General features: G+C 42.2%; 1 protein-coding gene across 1 annotated transcript; it reads left to right on the top strand.

The window, feature by feature from the left end:
- Positions 1-1162: 1162 nt before the first annotated feature.
- Positions 1163-20111, top strand: vstm2b (V-set and transmembrane domain containing 2B). Its single transcript, XM_010891419.4, has 5 exons — positions 1163-2083; positions 2800-2987; positions 3738-3767; positions 4582-4981; positions 19064-20111. Exons 1-5 carry the CDS (start codon positions 2011-2013, stop codon positions 19150-19152), a joined length of 780 nt encoding a protein of 259 aa, XP_010889721.1. The 5' UTR covers positions 1163-2010; the 3' UTR covers positions 19153-20111.
- Positions 20112-20313: the final 202 nt, after the last annotated feature.

The raw sequence follows: 20313 nt of genomic DNA, 5'->3' as shown, positions 1-20313 counted from the left end.
TTTCAGCATAACCTTGGACTGTTGTCTCTTTATTCAAAATTAATTGATCGCTACTGTTGAAACTCCAGTGGAAACATCGCCTCTAGCCAGATAAAATAGAGCCATCATTTCCCACCCCAACCCACTCTCTCTAGCTCTTATCTCCCACCCCCCCAACCCCCCCACCCCACCCCCCAACTCTCTCTCTGACTCCAGCACCCCTACACTAGCTTTGGGTGAAGTGCTAATGGGAAGAATTCAGTGAACAAGCAGTGCATTATTGGAAGCTTGGCAGCTGGATGGGCTGTTTTAGGATTCAGCCAGGGGATCTGTGTGCTGCGACATCCAGGCACCTCGGAAAGACACTGAAATAAAGCAATAAAGGTGGCAAACCACAATTGGCAATACTAGATTGTACCATCAACTGGTGTGCGTCTACGTCGGCCATGTGTTAATATTCAACAGAACATTTCAATGACATAGTCTCAAGACCTAAAGACCTGCAATATGCACTTAGGTCCAAATGGTGTGTCTGTGTGAGAGTTTCAAAGGGCATGGAAATAATCCTGCAGCAACAGGACATGTGAATTATAATGTGGATCATAATACAGAACAATGTGTAAGGGTTGACATTCTAAATTCAAAATAACATGTTTTAAAAGCCTTTATAACATTGATTACACAATTCTTTAGCTTTTTTTCTTTGCTAAATCAAATTTAGATAAGGCATCTGTAATATTGTTTTATAGCCAGTGTTCTGGGTGTAGGCCCTTCATATATATCTATATCTATATATATCTATCTCTCTATATATATATATATATTATTTGTTTTTAAAAAAATTAAGCAGAACTAAAAGACTCACTGGAACATTGTTATAATTAATTGTCAAACAATACACAGTTATTTATGTTGACATTGATATAATTTAGGATTTTTCAACCAGGGCTTATTTTATAAACAAATAAGCCTAGCCCCAAACATTTTAAATGATAAAACACCAGCTTGCTTGCGCTAAATGGTTCAGTATCACAGTGATCTGTCTGCGGATTTTAATCCGAATTACCACATAGTCTGTTTGACGGAATACAGATTATCCCGGTGGTTTTAATACCGGAGGCTTTTCGACTGTCGACGGATACGGAACAAAAAATATGAATCTGTTATATATAATTATTTTTTTACAACAGAAAAGCGTACGGTCCAACCACAGCTCAACTGCAACTAATTTTAGATTGGTTTATTGATTTTGGTTAGAAGACACACACGCATCATCTTGATTCTATATGTTTTAATGGTTGGCATTTCGTTTGGACGTCAGGTTGTGAAAATTCTCCTCATAGGTTGAGCTGCGCGTTGATTTGAGGGACTTTGGTTAGGTTCCAATCCGCGTCAGGCTATCGGTGGCGTCGCGCGCATGCCACGCTGAGTTCGGTTTGGAAAGGCAAAAGCGTCTCCACACTGACATGCGCTCGCACACATAGCAGAGATCCGTTCGAGAACCTGGGAACTATAGACTGATCTTCCAGGTCTTAGTACAACACACGGGAATCTCGTCCCCGACAGGACCTCTTTATGGGAGCGGACAAGGATTGTTATGTGATGGGTCTTGGAGAAGTGCCCGGGAACGCTTCCCTTCATGTGGAAAGCAGAATGAGCAGGTTTATTTCAGTCGAGAAGTTTGGTTTCGACTTGAAGCAGAATCATATTGGGAAATAAGGAACTACAGATATAAAGGGATAATAACCGAACATAGAGCAGCTGCAGAACATTCCCACTTACCAAGAGGGGTTAATTTGGTCCGCACCTTTGGATTGTATGTTTTTTGTCTGACTGGCAGGAAAACATTGGAGTACGTTATTTGGATCTTTTGAAGTATCTTCAGTCTTTGGAAAAGCCAACGAATACTCCAGCTGATCAGAGATCAGCGCTTACTAATCTTGGAAATTGAAATGTTGCTGTTTTAAAGACACAGTAAAGGTCAAATGACCGTCTTTACACGCTCTATAATCTAACTACCGTATCTATGAGATGGAAAAACGGGGACTGTACGGCGTCCTTTATTATTTAATTCTTAATGCACCCTTGTTATTCTGTGTAAATGGTAAGTCAACTTCTTCAGTTGTGGTATGCAGTGGTGGTCCACAGAAATCCTATCAATTGTTGAGCCACTGCCGTTTTCATATTTGATTAAGCTGTTTTGATATGGACCGGACCGGGTCATTATTTGAAGTCAAGCGCATTATTCTGATGCAGTTACTTGATCGTCATTAGAAAAATAAAATTTAATTGGCGATTAAATAATACATGAGTGAGAGAATAGATAGGCTTAAAGTATTAGTCTCACACATGTCAAGATCGTGTGAGTCTTTCAGCAGTTTTGCATAATATCCAAAGCTTTTCAGTTATCTAAAGCCTAAATACTCGATAAACAAGACCTCTCGAAACACATAAGGCGACAAAAGCCTAATTAGAATTATAAGTATGGTGACCAAATACTTTTCTTCATTATGTTACAGGTTATAACACATTCGGTGGTTATCTTGATCCATAGTGCACACCATTAATAAAATCGATTAAGTCTTTTAGGATAAGCTTACTTTTTCGTAATTCATTCATGGTATATTTTCTTAAACTGATCTTTTACACTGCAAATCTACGATTGCATTAGGAAAGAAAATACTATTTGCGTACGGATATCAATAAGCTATAGCCCCTTTAGATTGTCTGAGTCATCGACTACGTCATCTCAGACCTTTGTTAACTTGTCATTTCGCCAAATTAATCTATATTCCGTATTTTGTCTTTTTCCAATGTTAGCTACATTCACTGAAGTGCCCAAAGATGTGAGTGTCGGTGAGGGTGAAGACGTTGAGATGCCGTGCGCCTTTCGGGCCATCGGATCCTCGCCCTTCTCGCTTGAGATCCAGTGGTGGTACCTAAAGGAGACGACAGCTAAAGAACTTGCACATGAACTGCAAATAAGTGCTCCGGCGAACAGAGCCAAGGTAAAGCAGTCCATGACTGGGAGAGCAGGGTGGGCTGCTCCCGGGCGACTAATCAGCGGGGCTCTGTTTTCGAAGTTGCACCAAAAATGATTGACGACTGTGTGCAATTTCTCTTTTAATAATGGCATCGACATTAATTATGTGCGTATCGCCTATATTTCCACTGTGTGTTTGATGGACTTATTTGCAACATGTTGCATACTAAAAGCATATGAACGGATTTGCTGGAAAGGAACCCTGTGTATTCATTAATATTAAACAGAGGCGATGTTTGGACTGGGTTTGGAGGAGGGCGGACCTGTCACACCTAATGATACAAAGGGCACTTGTTGGACAAGTCAGTTCAGGGAGAGTTCTCATGCATGCAGCGGAAATGCCCAAGGAATATTTAATGCAATTGGATAACTGTGACATGATTACGCGAGCTGTGTTTCTATTTCAATCTACACAGAGACGAGGCACAGCCGTGTCTGTAGTTTTTCCTGTTTCAAAACACCAAACATGTCAAATAAATGGCAGCCGATTATCAATGACAGCTCCAGAGCTAGTGCATTTGTCGCTGTCCGTGGTTCTGACGTTTTGCACGAATACATGAAAACAAGATTTTAAAAGCTTCTTTAATGCTCATACAACTTCAATGTTTGTGAGCCTAACATCGTAACTTGTACTTGCCACAAACAAGCGTCTTATGCAGTGTTTTGTCTTTGGCTGATCGTAACAATTCGACTGATGACTGATTTCTGGTTTCAGGTCGCTACAAAGGATGCCACAAAAATAAGCGTAAGTCTCTGTTTCTTTCGTCACATTCATACTTTTCAGCAGAAACAATCACGGTACATCTATCTATGCAATTTGTGTTCTTTTTTCTTTTTCTTTTAAATGCTTGACCTGTGTCTGCAGGGTAAAAAAAACATAATTTGAGTAATAGGCCAACAGCATGATCTTTCGTTGATCAAGATCATATGAAACAATATGTAACCAAGTACTGGTGAGGTCGATGGCAAATAATTTGTACATTGGGGGCTGATGGGCCTCTGGTGCAACTGGCTATTATCCAAGCCTCGACTATGACTCCATTTTGTACAGTTGGCTCCGACCTGGCTCACCGTTACCATGCCTTATAATATAATATAATCTTGTTTTGAAATGAATCCAGATACTTGCAACACAACAGGCTACATTAAATCTGCCATGTTTAGGTCCAGCTCTAAATTGCGATGTTATTGCATTTTCCTGCCAAGAGGCAAGTTAATTCTCTATTGAGACTGCATCCACACGTTTTAGCATTTTGGGATTTTGGCCTAGTGAACGCATTTGTTGGTTTATTTGGACAGCTAATCTTTTAAGGGCCCAAAAACTCAACAAAATAGACACTGGAGGCAAACAAAACATCACCACATACATACAATCATAGACATCATCAACGTCGACATTTCGTTGGTCAAGCCCCAATTGCCATGTTTTTTCGATGTGTGGCGTAGTCTAATGACTGGTCTAAACTAGGGCTACTTTAATATCGTCGTGTCAAAGTCAACAGGGTTTTTAAGTGCACTGCATGTAGCCATTTGAAACGTGCGTCTGTTTGTCCCTGTAGACTGTGAGAGTGCAGGGCAGTGCCATATCCCACAGGCTTAGCCTGTCCAAGGTGCGCAAGGAGGACGAGGGCGTGTATGAGTGCCGGGTTTCTGACTTGTACTCTGACGAGACTCAGGAATACAAGGTTCAAGCCACCCTCCGGGTGACCCCACGTGACGGCATGGTGGCCGAGGAGGCCGTGTCCCACATCCAGAATAGATGGCCGCTGAGGAACAGCAAGGAGGTAGCAGCAGGGGGGCGGGCTACCTCTGAGCCGGATCAGGGAAAGCCCCGCGTGTCTCTTCCAGCGGGACCCGGGCCCCTCCCCGCCAGCACGACGACCACAGCCTCTGCAGCAAAGTCCTCAGCTTCGCCGCGGCCCGGCAATGCGGCCATCCTCCGACAGCAGCACGGAGCTGGTAAGTAATAGCGCAACAGTGACACCTACTGATAGAGGTTGAAACGATGGCAGTTAGGGTGTCTCCTGTCAGACCATCAGGAACATTTCATTCGGACCAGTGATTTTTCCGTTTGAGTTGAGTGATAAATTACACAGAAATCTTTTCTCTGTTTTTCAATTCATATAATTCTATTGACAAATAATATAGGGTGATTTAATGGTGCTTGAATTGAGTGACACCTTTTTGGAATTATATTTGACAGGGATGGTTGTCTGTTGGTTGTTCCATCGTACCTTATTGAAATACGTAGCCTTTTTCATATTGGGACAAAGGTATGTAGTGTGGGGCAGAGGAGAGTCACATGTTTTTTGCTTCATGGTGTCCACCACATACATGGAGAAATAATGATAAGATGCAAACTAGCCAAAGACATGTTGTTCCCTGATTACTTAGGACAATTTGTCATTTGGCAGAGCGACTTAAGACACCAAATTGTTCTCTGTAAAGGAAGAAATCTGCAAATTATTTTCTCATGGAGAAGAACCAGTGCATGATAGAGCTTTCTTGAAGTATTTTTTACAAGCGAGTTTCAGATGTTTTCAGAAGATGGTCTGGAACTCTACTGTCTTATCATCGGTGGATGCCAGTTCCACCATTGTGGTGCAAAAACAGAGGAGCACTTTGGTTGCACCCAACGGGAACTGGTCTTGCACAGGGGTCGGATGGCCAAGATAATGGAGAAGGCAGAGCAGACTTCTTGGTTTAGCATGCAGTGTTTTCCGGCCATAGCCTGGAGATATGGCAGGGCAGTTCTACTGGCTTCTTCATTGCTAAACACCGTGGAAACAAGCTCTGGCTAAGTTGTAGGGTTTGTTCTTACAAGCTGGGAGCTCTGCCAACAGACATTTGCAGTTGTCCAGATGGACTATGACGAGTTCCTGGATTAAGAGCTGAGCCGCTTCCTGTGTGAGAAAAGGTTGTACCCCGCGGACGTCGTGGAGACTGAACCTGCAGGAGCGAGTCACTGCTTTGATGTTTGCAGAGAATGACAGGGTGTCATCCAGGGTCACGCCGAGGTTCCTCGCGCTCTGGGAGAGGGACACCATGGAGTTGTCAACTGTGATGGAGAGGTCTCGGAGTGGACAGGCCTTCCCCGGAGAGGAAGAGCAGATCCGTCATGTTAAGGTTATGGTAAAGGTTAGAGGAACTCAGCCTGCTTGCTAACAGACAGGCAGTTAAAAAAGGTTGACGTAGACTAGAAAATACACAGGGGTCAGAAGATAAGTGGGTTACATACTTAAGTGCTTGTGTGAGATCCATGTTTTTATTCTGTGAATAACGTGGCAGTATGTCTTTGTTTCGGCAACAAAGCTTCACCAGACCAATGCTTAAAGCTTCTGCTGAAAAAAGTGCCAAAAAAGTAACATTAATTCTTATGTGGCAGGCAGAGGTGAAGGACATTCCTCTTAGCACTGATTAATAATTCCCTAGCAGAGGTGAACAAAAATAGCCTACGGAAAACACACCCATGAATTCCCCAAAAGTGGTCACCAAATTCTCCTGAAGCCCTTCACATCAACATTCCAGCACTTCCCGGGCCATTTACAGAGAATTCCGTTGTTCAAATCAACGACTTAAGCGGGCTACCAGGTAGAGGGGCAGCAATGAACTAGAATTAATCTAATCAGACTGTACCAACAAAAACCCTCTACTTCTGCAGGAGTTAGACGTCTTCCCAGGGCCACAGACATACTCGTCGTAGATCTCCGCGCTTTAAAGTGAGAATGCCTTCAAGCACCCCTTGGAGAAAGAAAGCGTAGAATGATCTCGCACGCCGGACTTGCCGCTGATCGATGAGGCACACTCTTGAATAATTACATCCCACAGAGTCTGCAGGGGGGCTTAATTTGCCGTTCTGCCGTATCAGATGTACGGCTGCTGACACAGTGGTGCTGCAGCATGGAAGACCGGTCTAGGCAGGCGCGTGGGCGGATACATTCTTATCAGTGTGCGAGATCTCACAGATGTCGCTTTTTTGTGTGTTAACATGTTTCCAGTTTTAATGGTCACACGCATGGGATACGCAAGGACACATGCATAGGATATATACCTGTGTGCGTGTGGCTGAGTCCGTGAATGTATAATTTGAGGCAGAGTGTCAGTGGTTGAACCGGGTCAAGTGATCAGCGGTCTGATGGCTTGCAGTTAGAAACTGTCCCTAAGCCTGTTAGAGACCCGACCATTTGGCATAGTCCCTTCAGAGTGATGGTAGGTGGAGGAACAGCTAGATAACGCTTTCTTCCAGCGTAGATTTGGACCGATGTCCCAGATAGCACGTCCCTGGGTACGCGCTAGGTCGTCTTCACCCGTCGCTGCAGAGACACCCGGTCACGTGTGGTGCCGTTACCGTATCAGGCTGCGATTTCGGCTGTGTCTGCGTGTGACAGAGGTGGCCTGAGTGGGAGACCACGTTCATTCTGTCTAGGAATAATTTCTGCAGAGTTCTCCTCAATCTGTACTGTTATTGTCAATATATGCTGGGTGATGTTTTGCAGGGGGATTAAAGCATAAAGCTGGCTGTGTATCCCATGATTTTGAATGGCAGTTTTGACTCAGGTTGGTATCCAAAATACAACCCTGCTATCACAGGTTCTGACCAAGGCGTCACAGGTCAGATAGCGTTAGCTTGGAGAAGTTGCATATTTATGGATTCTGCATTCAAATTGCAGACTTCAAGATGACCAAATTATGCAGATGGTTTATATAATGTGTCCTCTCGCAACATTAAGATGTTTATGCTTAACTAATGTCCAGCTTCAGAGGGTGATGAAGAGCATGCACCTTTTGATGGCACTGTGATCCTTTTGCCAGGGTTTTGTCATCCAGAGTGGTTCATTTTTAGAAATACTTTGAAGGCACTGACATTACGGATAGTTCCATTCTCTGATGCTTCCCTCAGAGTCTTTTGGATTCAGTCTGGCGTCTACTTGATGTGTGTTGCTGCCGCTTGACAGGGAGGGCTGTGTCTCTCGGCTCTGCCACCGTGTCCCCGGGGGCAGATGAGGATAGCTGGTTGGCCAATGGCTTGATGACTGGGCTCCAGAGGAAACAGTTCTACAACTCAACCTGCGTCCTTGAGCACGAGCTTCACCTTGATCACAGTGCTTCTTCTCAGCTTTCACAACTTCTCAAGTCGCAGACTTCTTGGGTCTTCTTGAAGCCAATGGCACACAGCACATTGAGTTCCACGGCAATGTGCCATTTTAATTGAAATATTCTATATTTACTGAACCCGTGGATCATTTATCTGACCACTTATCCTAACGGCCTGAGATCCATTCTGACTTTTCTACTCTATTTAATCCCTTGCTCTGTGAATGGTGGTAAATGCCATCCAAGCTGGACTCCTGTAAGCAACACCAAGATAATGGAGTGCCACTATCCTTTTAGCCCTCCTCACGTTGAGCTGTTCCTAACACAGACGCTGCCATCCTGGACATATGCTTTAGACGTGAGAATAGCCTGGGGCAAGCTAAATTCGTTCTCCTATAGGACTGGTGCCGCGGATCAGCATGCTCGGCCAGCTACGTCCTCAGCGAAGCGAGACAGGCAGGCAACCACTTGGCGAGAAAGTCAAACAATACCACTGCCAGTTTAATGACTCTCGTCCTCCCTCTCTCGCTCTTTGTCGCTCTCTCTCCCCACATCTCCCTTTCTCTGTTACTCTGCTTTTTCCAATTACTTTTTTTCGGTAGCTTTTTTTTTTTTGTTGCATTGTTTGGTTCAAAAGACAAAATAGTTTTTGGTTATTACAGCAAAATAAGTGTAATTGATTTCCAGTGTTACTGTTAAGCTCAAATGTAAAATAGTAAATTAAGAATCCCCGTCACTGTTTAATTGGTGGGCTTGAGTATAGCATATAGTGTACATTTTGATTACTCAACAATCCTTTGTTCAGGCAACAATTGGATTGACTCGCCAATATTTGGACAGTTTCTGTAAATCTCACTGAACAGTAATAACCTGTGTTCTCCAGTTCTAAATACTGATTTAGAATAGATAAAGAAGGTCATCTGAGGATGGAGGTATTACCGACTGATCTCTGGGCTTGTTATCTAAGCACGATTGTTCAGGACAGACCAGACAAGTTCACCTGTCGATTGTAGAACATAAGATGTGATTATTTTTATTTTTTTTCGTTTGCTTATGGCTACTATTTCTTCAAATTGGCCGGCCAGTATCTGCTTCTCAGTTTCTCTTCAAGTATCTCTGCCAGACTACATCCAATACAGTAAGTGCCCGCTTGACACTTTTACACTGACAGAGGGACACAGAATTCGTATTGGCATTTTTCTTATAATTCTTTATTTATTTCACAGAGTGAACCCTTCAACATATTTGTCAACAGATTGTGAAGGTTAGAAAGCACCCCTGACATATTTGAAAGATTGTCCCTCTTCTGTCTTACCACAACAACGACAGCTGAGCTGGTCGGGGGTGGGGTGGGGATGCGATCTACCCGCCTCACGGAAATGTGTGCATCTGTCACAGTTTTGCAATGTCATCTGGCTGAGTGGCAGAAACAATTAATATTGAAGGGGAAATGCCACGGGCATGTGGCAGATAAGCCTGGCCCTCAGCACACTGTCAGGTGTCTCAAATTGCCTCTCACATTTTTAGTTTTCATCGGGGGTTTGGTGGCCTTGCTGGGATAACAGATAAACCAACGCTCTCCGATGCCTCAAAGGGAACCCAGACACACAGACCCATGGAGGGGCGACAAGTAAAACTAGGGACAGGGGGTTGTCTGGTGACAACAATGAAATCACAGTGGGCTACACAGATGTGAGGATTCTTCTTAGTGCTCCAATCACTGAGTGTAAGACTAAGGGAGATATCAAAGAACGGAGAAAGGAAGCTGCATGAAACTGTTAAACATTTCCTTATCGAAACTGTTAATGAACCTACGATTCACAGAATCCCGTCAGTCGTCCAGCATTAGAAAGAGAATATTAGCTATTCACTAGCATGGAAGATCTTCACCTCGTTGCATTCATCAGTCTGTGGGTGTGACGGCTCCCAAGTATTTATATAATATATATTTTTTCATTAATAAGAAATATTGTTTTACCTATTGTTTTACATATTTAATAAAAAGGCTGGACTGACATAGAGGCCAAATCAAGGTGAGCTTTTTGTTTAATGGATTGTGAATATATATTGATTAATCATAAAAGGAATTGACGTGAAAAAGTATTAATTAGAAGTATATTGAATATCTATTGATTGCTCCCTGTTTGATTACTGCAACTGAGCAGTTCAGGAGGTGAATTTGTCTGGGAGTGTGGGGATGATGAGGCTGGCATATAGGAAGACAGGAGGCAGCGAGATAAGGCAAGCTTGAAGGAAGCAGAAGAGAAGACAACAAGACAGGATACAGCAAGACGGGATACAGTAAGAAGACAGCCGGATAGGACACAGCAAGACAGGATACAGCAAGAAGACAGCAAGACGGTATAGTGCAAGACAGGGAATAGGAAGGCAGAGAAATAGCTGAAAGAATACAGGAAAAAGAGGACAGGGTAATCAAAATGGCATATGGCAAATATACATATGGTGTATATTTTTATATAAAGTGTTTTTGTCCATGATCTCTGTTGGAATTTATTGTAAAAAATCACAACATTGGCAACAATGTAAACATCAGGAGAGGGGCTAGGGTATGACTGGTTACTGCCATTTCCCTATAATTGAAATGTATTAAAATCGCTGGCGAACACGTCTGTTCCTGACTACAGTCACTGTTAATGGACAGGTTAGGCAATGGTGTAGTGCTTCACTGCATTGCTTATGACGCTACCTTGTCTAGTTTAATTTATGCTACTGCCTAACCTATCCATGCTGATGGATAAACCGTCCCTATGTGTTCGTGTGCAGATGTTTTGGCATTGGCATCCACTTAGGGTCCAGTTATGTTCACAAAGTTGGCATAAAGAATGACCTAACAGAATCTGACTGACAATCGGAGGAAGTCTTGATGGTGTGTGGTCCAGTGGTCTGAGCCACTGCTTCCAGTGTACTGATGTAAAGGTGCTATTTCATTAAAAACTATCCTTCATCTTTCAACACTTTCATGTCAAATAAAGGCATTAAAGGAAAGGATATATTAAAAAAAACATCTGACATAGGCCAAATGAATTAGCATATCTATGTTAAATGAAGAGTATAATATCTGGTTCCAAAATTACAAAACTGTCTTTTACCATTGTAGTGAGACAATTTGAATCTAACTGGGTGCAAATAATCGGAAGGTTTGCTGTCATTTTTCAGTGGCTTGCCGTTTGCATTCTGGTCACTAATGTCTACTGTATAGTACATTATACATTCTATCTCTGTAATTTGGCATAAATCCTAGGATAGCTTGCTGTCTTCATGGAACAACAGCAATATGCTAGGCTAGCTTGTCTGAAACTGTGACTAGAGTCTAGTGTGCTGCTTCTGTATATCATCCATATATTGGTCTTTACTTTAGATGGTCATGACTGTCAGTGGAACTATGTGCATGAATTTGTAGGAAACATGGTCAACATCTAAGACTATTGCTTGTTTAATCACGTCCTGGACAGTTGGCGTTGAGTGTCCTCCAAAGAATATCAAATGTTGTTCTGGTTCTTATCAAGCTGCCTGCTCAACCAGGAAGTATTGACTGGAATTTTTACAGGGCAATGGAAATGCATTATCTGGTCTTCTATCTGGTTTAAACTCACAGGCAGCTAAGCCGCCACAAGGAGTCGGTAGAGCGCAGCGATGCAAGTCAACCATATTCAATTACCAACCCCCCAAACCCAGACAGTGCTGGCCTTTTGCAAACCCCTTCTCTGAACCCTTAGGGTAATATGTGAGCAAGATACGAACCCCACGTTCTTGCGATGACGCAGGTCACTGCGAGGCAGTGACTTCACTGCGGTCACCATTTATTTGTGAGTGAATCTGGTTTGGATAATAGCCAGTGCCTACCGGTGACCACAACGCATGCCTACTGGATCAAATTTACAATATGCCTACTCACAGCCACAATGCAATGCTCCGCATCCTAGGTGACCTTGACTAGAGTATTTGTCTCTGGGTGGACAGCTGTCTCCATCCGTCATGAAACAGCCAGTCTCCCTCATTCTCTGTGTACATGTTAGCTGTTAGCCGAATTACTGTTTTAAATGCGGCTGAAATACATTTCGATTATTGTCCAGTATATTATATTGTCCAGTATAAAAGGATATTATCTCTGTCAGTTTGTGAATGCTCATGACATCCTGTCAGTCCTTGATTATGGCTTATTGTCGGGCGGGCAGTGGGCACTGTCCTGGGTTGGTGCTCCCAGTGACAGATGACGGCTGGAGGGTTATGGGGAGTTTGGGTACTTTTCATACCCCTCTACTATTACCTAGCCTTTGTGTCACTGCCTATAACTCAGATGAGACCATGAGTTTAGAAGGAAAGTCATTGAGCTGTGCCAAGTGTTCACATTCACGGGTGGTGGGCAAGCCGTAATGTTAGATCTCTGTTGCCTTTATTGGAGATATTTCAAGGCACCAGTCATGCTGAAATGATTTCAGTAATAGGTAACCTAATTGTTAACTAGTTCCCAGATTTATTTCCAAACAGAAATTAACGCAATTACCAGTGCAAACCACTTTTAAACGATATTTCAAAAAAGTTGATGAGGTGTTTTGGACATCATACATGGGACAGCAGCATTTTAGAGACCCGTAGGTCAAACTTGATATTTTTTAGATAGGGATTAAACTTACCTAGACAGCAACTGCATGACACGAGAGTACAGGAAAAGGGGTCTACTCACTGTAAGTGCTTCCCTTCGAGGTACAGAAAAATCTTGATGTTTGATTAGATGCTAATGCAAAACTAACTAATGCTAATGCAAAAACGACACAGAAAATCAATGTGGAAAATACACTTAGCTGTCTTTCCCCTGTTGAGAAATAAATATGTGTTTGTTGTTTTTAGAATGATATATGTTGATTTCCACTACAGGTGGATGCTATTTTGGTACAAAACAATTGTGCCTTGTGTTTAATATGCTAAATGACAACCGTCATGAATAAGTAATGTTTCATTTCTTTGGGAACAAGCCATGGGGAAAGTAAACTGGAATTGTAAGGGGTTACATATTCTCTTTGGGCAGTACCCTAGAGAGAGCTGGTTGGATAGACAGTAATGCCATGCTAATGTATTAAATTATGCCCATTATGTATTTGCTAATTTTTTGTCTTTAAACTTTTGTATTTAGTTGACCAAGTTATTATGCAACCAACAAAGTAATAAGGACAGTAAAAAAAGACATAGTGGCTCAGTTGTTAATTATCCTGTTGGGTAAAATCAGATTTTAAAATGTTTAATCCTTATTACAAAACAATCACATTCCTTGATCCATTTGTCTAATAACTGTTTCTGGAACAAGCATATTGCCAAGCAGTTACATAATATAACAGTTAACCTTATTTCTTATCATTACTATTTAATCAATATCATAATAGCACGTACGAAATGTGCTTTTAAAACGTTGGCATTGCTTAAGCTCTTTTGTATGAGCAGATTCTTTTTTTTAACTAAGTAACATGCAGGTTCCAACAGGAACAGCTGGACAAACTGATTCCTTAAAAATGTAAAACGCACTTAGACAATGAAAATATTAAATACATGACAAAATCAAGTACTTGCATCCACAACATGCAATCTCCTGAAACGTTTTTTAAATCAATGATTAAACACTGACCCAATAAATACTAACTACCACTATTAATACACTAGCATTGTTACTATCTCATGTATGTATGTGGCACATGTTGAAACTCTAATTATAATATGTACCATAAAAGGCAAATTAATAGATGATCACAGCCTGGGCTGTATTTCAATTTGACTGAAGATGACCAATATAGAATGTCACCGAGCTTTTTCTATTTTTTCCTTAACAAACGCTCTGTCATATCAGGGATATTCAACTTTTTCCTGACAAGTTCTGGAGCCTGCTGGTTTTCTGTTCATTAATTCCATCCACGTGGTGTCCCAGGTCCAAATATGTTTTTGATTAGGGGGATTGCAATGTAAAAATGGAGTGGAACTGGCTTTGAGGGTTAGAGTTAAATACGCTTGTGCTATGTAAAGAGAATACTAATAAAATACACAAAGCTAGCCAATCAGTGCAAAAACAAAGCAATTTCAAATAAAAAATGACACAGGTTGTTCTCTATACTGAATGGCATTGTAACTTACCTATGGTCATTGAATATTTTTACTACGGACGGCAGAGTTCCTTTCTCCAGGCCATGCTAGTTAACAAGGTCAATAATTGTGTTATGGATTGGCAAATAATAAGTGAACTCTTTTGTGCATCAAAAAGGACTGATTGCCTATTGTGCACGTGTTTTGCAAAATAGGTTCAAAGTGATGGGAGTTGTTCAGCTTTGACCAAATGCTTTAATTTTGGTTGACATGATTTATTCAGCTTTGTTTTGCACGGGGGAGAGGTTGTAGAGAGCATTGTAGTATGGGGGGGGGGGGTCAACATTTGCCCCCTTTTCCCCACCCCCCCAAACAAACAAATGTGCCTGAAAGTAGATCAAATGGAGATTTTTGTTTCCTGTTTGGAAAAAACATACTTTGTGTTGACATTGTGTGTTATAGCAATGAGAAAAGAGTGTTTTGCAAAATACCTCTGTGCTCACTTGGTTATAACGGAGATCAACCAGTAGCCAGTTTCCTTAAAAGTATATTAGCAATCGAGAGAAACTGTAAGACATTTTATCTGGGTTTTGCCTTTATTTTGGGAACCACCAGTATTCCTTTGTTTGTGCAGCTGTATTCTACTACTTTGTAGTGAACTCTCCAATAAGGCACTCAGTGCTTAGATCTCTTCTTCACCCTCCTGTTTTCAGCTGTTGTGTTTCTCCTCCAGTTATACTGTATGTGATTCCTAGTCAAACCCCTCTATTCCGTTGTCTACCAGATACCAACTGTGAACAGCGATGCTATTGGCTTTTATTGGTCGATATCTGTTATTCTACAGTGACTCTCAAATCAAACAAAATGATGACATTGTACTTCCACCTCAGGGGTCCTGCCGGGTAAACATTGTCAGTGTGCGCTAATGTGAAAGAGGAGAGAACAAGAGAAAGAAGACGAGGAGAGCGATAGATAGTGAGGGTGAGACATTTTGAGAAAAATCAAGTGTTGAACCTTCCAACCTCACAGCGCTGGTGAACAGTAATTATTCTGCAAACAGGGCATGTTAGCTGAGCCATAGCGGTTTCTGCTTCAGTTTGCCCTCAACAAGCTGGAATGTGATCTCCAAATAATAGGTTAGGCCTAACTTCAACACCCCCACATCATACACTGCGGATGGCTTTTTAACACAATTTCCAGGGTGTAGGTTCACAATATTTAAATGTGGTGGGTTGTATAAAGCAGAGCAGATTGTCTGCCGTTAAATATACAGTTTCATAAATTGTCAGGTTGATTTCACTGTTACAAACTTGCATTTATATTGGATTATCTATTGTTGAAAGAAGAAATTGAAGAATTTCAAAAAAATATATTTTGAGGCATTTCCCACCTTTATTTGATAGAGACAGTGGCAAAACGTGGAATCTTTGCGCTGGAAGAGCAGCGATACAGATTCCCACCCATTCTGCGGCCCTACCTATGAACCAGAGGCAGAAGCCTAGAGTGCTGGACCACTCAAGGCCACTTATATTGTTTTTGTTCGGATAAGTGTGTACTTTGATTCAAAACTCCGTGGAATTTAATCAGAACCCCCGAGGCAAAGTCATGTTAATCCTATGAAGAGATATCCACCGATACAACACCATGGTTTAAAAGACAGATTTCAACAGACTGCTGTGTGAGTATGGAGTTAGAGCAGCGTCTGCTCCCGTGAGGGTAAAGTAATATCCTCTTACGTAGTGCCGCCAGTCGCAGGATTAGTGGTTAGAGTAACTCCTCGGTGTTACAACTTTAGTGACTGCTGTGCGAAATGTGAGGCGTGATAGTGCCATACAATGGTTCGTGGCGAGGCTTTCAGACTTCAGCCGATTGGTGCAGGGTTTATTCGTTTAGTTGTCTTCACGGCTCTGACCTCTGTATTTAACAAAGTTCGTTTAATGAATTTCATGTATTTGACCTCAATTTAATGGTTTAATTGTCTGAGTAGGAGATGGTCAGATCAGGATCACCACGTGGGGCCGTGTGTAAATCAGCTCTTTTAAGCTAGTAGTGGATAGAAAATTACAATGACTTTCCTTTGGACTGGTTTTAATAGAACAGACCTTATAGAATCATTTTGTGCCAAAGCTGTTATAGACATGTTATAGGTGTGGGATGTTATTCATCGAGCCATGTGACAATACGTTTTGGGGGATCAATAAATGAACATGTGTTGACACTAGTTACGAACCATATGTGGTGACTAATCTAGCTCCATAGTTAATCTCAGGCAGCCCTCTGGCCCTAATACCAGAGCTGATAACCCTGCTCCGTTTCAATCACGGAGTGCTTTCTAACACCCCAGTGGTTATGTGTTATCAAGATTTCCAGGCAGAGAAAAAAGAAATTCAAGAAGCAAAGCTTGGGCTGGACATTTTAAAGGTTTCTTTGACAGCCCCTGCCAGAAGGAGTGATGGTTAGGGTCTGGCTTGGGCCTGAGATGGGGAGAGGCACTATGGCCCGCAGCATGATGGACAGGGGCCGTCAGAGCTGCCCGTTTCCTGGTAGCCTCAAATAAACACCTGTCACCACTATCCTTGGCGGGGTGGGTCAGATAAGCTGCCCTGTCCAGATGCTGTCCTCACCATCACTCCACAGCCCAGCCACTCGTTGACAATGGAAGACAGAGAGAAGGAAGAACAGGGTGAAAGGAATGGAAGACAGAGAGAGAGAGAGAGAGAGAGAGGGAAGAACAGGGTGAAAGGAATGGAAGACAGAGAGAGAGAGAGAGAGAGAGAGAGAGGGAAGAACAGGGTGAAAGGAATGGAAGACAGAGAGAGAGAGAGAGAGAGAGGGAAGAACAGGGTGAAAGGAATGGAAGACAGAGAGAGAGAGAGAGAGAGAGAGAGGGAAGAACAGGGTGAAAGGAATGGAAGACAGAGAGAGAGAGAGAAGAACAGGGTGAAAGGAATGGAAGACAGAGAGAGAGAGAGAGAGAGAGAGGGAAGAACAGGGTGAAAGGAATGGAAGACAGAGAGAGAGAGAGAGAGAGAGAGAGAGGGAAGAACAGGGTGAAAGGAATGGAAGACAGAGAGAGGGGGAAGTACAGGGTGAGAGATACTGTAAAGGACAGAGAAAGAGATGTGACATGAATGAAAAGGGAACTGGAGAGATGAATGGTGACGGTTTAAAGATAGGTACCGGTGCTGAAATAAGGAGAGAGTGAACGGAGGGGAATTCAAAATTTAAACAAAAGGAGTGGAATGAGCGAGGAACAAGGGGAATCGACAAGGAGATTAACCACAATCTGCAAATCAGCATTTAGTGAAGAGAGAATGAAAAGCGGTCCAGAGCTTTCTCTGACACTCCATTTTGCCTTCCATTTCATGGACGTTCTGGTTGTGTTTAATAGTGATGGGTCGTTCGTGAACAAACAGCACTTTTTGAAAACGTCTCTTTTTGTGAACATTGGGAACAAACATCATTGGTGAATGGAGCCCCGTTTGGCTCCATGATTTCCTTCGTTTTTTACTATGAACAATTATTTTCAGATAGGTTACAAAGTGAGTCACTAAAGATTCCATATCCGCCCTGCAGAAAAGACACAGTGTGGAGAGCTTATCTTTCTTTTCCAGCAGGCTAACATGAGGAAAAGCAGGCAATCAAATAATTAGGACAGGTTAGATATAACCTGCATTTTACACTAATTCTAGCCTACTGTTTTGACATTGGAGATATGCTCTTTTGATCCCTTTGCTCTGGGGTTATTTTTTAAGCATTTTAACCAAAGAGCCGTTCGGTCGTCAAATGATCCAAACTCTGTCAGTTGAACGGAAACCACAACTCGGCTCACCGAAAAGACCCGGCATGCCAATCACTAGTGATTCATAAAGCTGGCCTGCCTCCGGGATCATCTTGTAATACACCGTTAATCATCTGCTCAGCGCCCGTTTCTGTGTGGTAGAGTTCATGTGGTTACGTTGTGGTTCGTGTGGTCTTCACACCATGTCACTGGGTTGGGGATGGTGGAAACGTTGGTGGGAGTGTGTGGATGTGTGGTGGGGATTGTCCCCGGGCAACACGAGCGTAGAAAAACAGACGGCTGCCCCGCTCTGGAGATGTCAAGGAAAATTCCAGCCCTTTTAAATGTTGACTCATTAAGCTGGTTCCTGTGTATATAATCAGCTAAATCCATCTGCCGCTGATTCTGGTATGTTGGGGTCTGGTGTTTTGGTCTTCCGTGAGGGTGTGTGTGTGTGTGTGTGTGTGTGTGCGCATGTGCCAGAGTTGTTTTTGGTCTCTGTGTGTACTCCCCCTTGTTCAACCTGATAATGAAACAGCTTTTAGGCCATTGCTTTACGGCTCAAACAGGAAATGAAGCGTGTCCGGGGACACAAATGGCATCCAAGGGCCGCTGTTCCTCATAGCCAGGTTTTCTCTGGATAGCTCCCCCTCTCCTGTAACAAAACCATCACCATGAGTGATGTCGCCATTTCATGGACACAAAGGGAAGCAAGGCAATATGGACGAAACTCTCCCCTCACTCGCCGTAATCTGGAACGTGGCAGCAAAAAGCGTGAACCAAAGTCAATTTAAAATTTTCCACAACTGCCATTTTGTGAGCCAAAATGGTGTGAAATATGGCCAGGGTAATGCAGAATTCTACTGACTAAGTTGTAACAGATATCATAAGGTACGCTGAGCAGTCTTAATTCAAGGGGAGCGTCATTGCTCACATTCACCACAGCCAAGCATCCCTGGCTCTGTGTTTTAATGCCCTGTTTATATCTCTCTGATTCTGTGTACAGCCGTGATTCTTAGTACGAAGACTTACATTTTTCTGCTGAGCTTTCAACCCCCTTCTTATTTCTGTGTCACCAGGTTCCGGAGCCATTTCAACCACTGACCCTTTGCTCTTCATCACTCTGCTCATCCTCCATAAGCTCCTCCCCTTCCTTTTTGCCCAATAAGTGACTTAAACCAAACGATGACCCGCAAGTTTTCACTTTATGTACCAAACAACGAAAGGGAAATATATTTACCAGTACGGCACATCACTACGGATGAGGAAACCTATGTCTAAAAGAGAAGGATGGACTGATGATGTAAGGACTGAGTGAAAGGGGAGGGGCAGAAGAAGGCCGGGGTCTTCTGACCTGGACTAACAGAAGACACTTCTTAACACTGGATTGTATACAGTATGGGTTGTATGAGAAGCATGAAACAAGGAATCTATGTGAATAAGAGCTTCACAGATTCATCACACACACACACACACACACACACACACACACACAGACACACACACACCAATATCCACTAAACGCTGCATCCAGTTTCCAAATAGTATATGCCCTGCTACATGCATGGCCTTTCTTATTTATTTTTTTCAATGGATATCTTGCTTTTTATTTTATTTTTTCCAATGCATTATATATTTGTATTACATTTTCAGTTACATGGGTTTTTGTTTAGAATTCCCTTTTCAGGAGTTTGAATAAATGTTTTCATTATTTCTGCTTTTATTTAAGATATCCAATCATTATGTTTGTTTAGGTTGATTTGCATGAGCTGTTGAAAAGTAACCCATCCTTTTTTATTTCACAGGGGTCTTATTCATGTTTGGTCCTTTCATGGAGACTGTGCGTCTATGTAGTTCTGTTCCTCCACACTCTCACTCTTTCTCTCGCTTATGATTTCCCAAACGTTGTTTCATGATGTATACAAATATGATCATATATATTTTGATTAAATAAGGCACACATTACCATAGTTGTTGTTAGTCACCTTCAATAATGTTTATTTTTATTAAAGATGGTGATCAAGGTAAGACATTCATTTATATAAAAAGAAAAACGTATTGGTATGTTGCCAACACCAGTTGAAATAAAAGTTGTTGTTTTTCTAAATAAAATGGACCTCAAAAGCATCATATGTGAAAATGTAATCTATAAAGCTTTCTTTGACCATATAGGGAACCAATATGGTTGGCCATATAATCTGATAAATATCTTTCCTTGAACTAGATGTGAATTATCTAGGTCACTGTCCAGATTAATCTTTATATCCAGTGTGCGCTCCACGAACACTAACGTTTTTTGAAAAGCCTGCGTGTGTTCCTGTCCAAATGG

This window comes from Esox lucius, chromosome 2 (assembly GCF_011004845.1).
Source record: "Esox lucius isolate fEsoLuc1 chromosome 2, fEsoLuc1.pri, whole genome shotgun sequence".
Classification (NCBI taxonomy): Eukaryota; Metazoa; Chordata; class Actinopteri; order Esociformes; family Esocidae; genus Esox; species Esox lucius.
The sequence above is the reverse complement of the archived record's forward strand: the minus strand, read 5'-3'. Positions and strand labels throughout refer to the sequence as shown.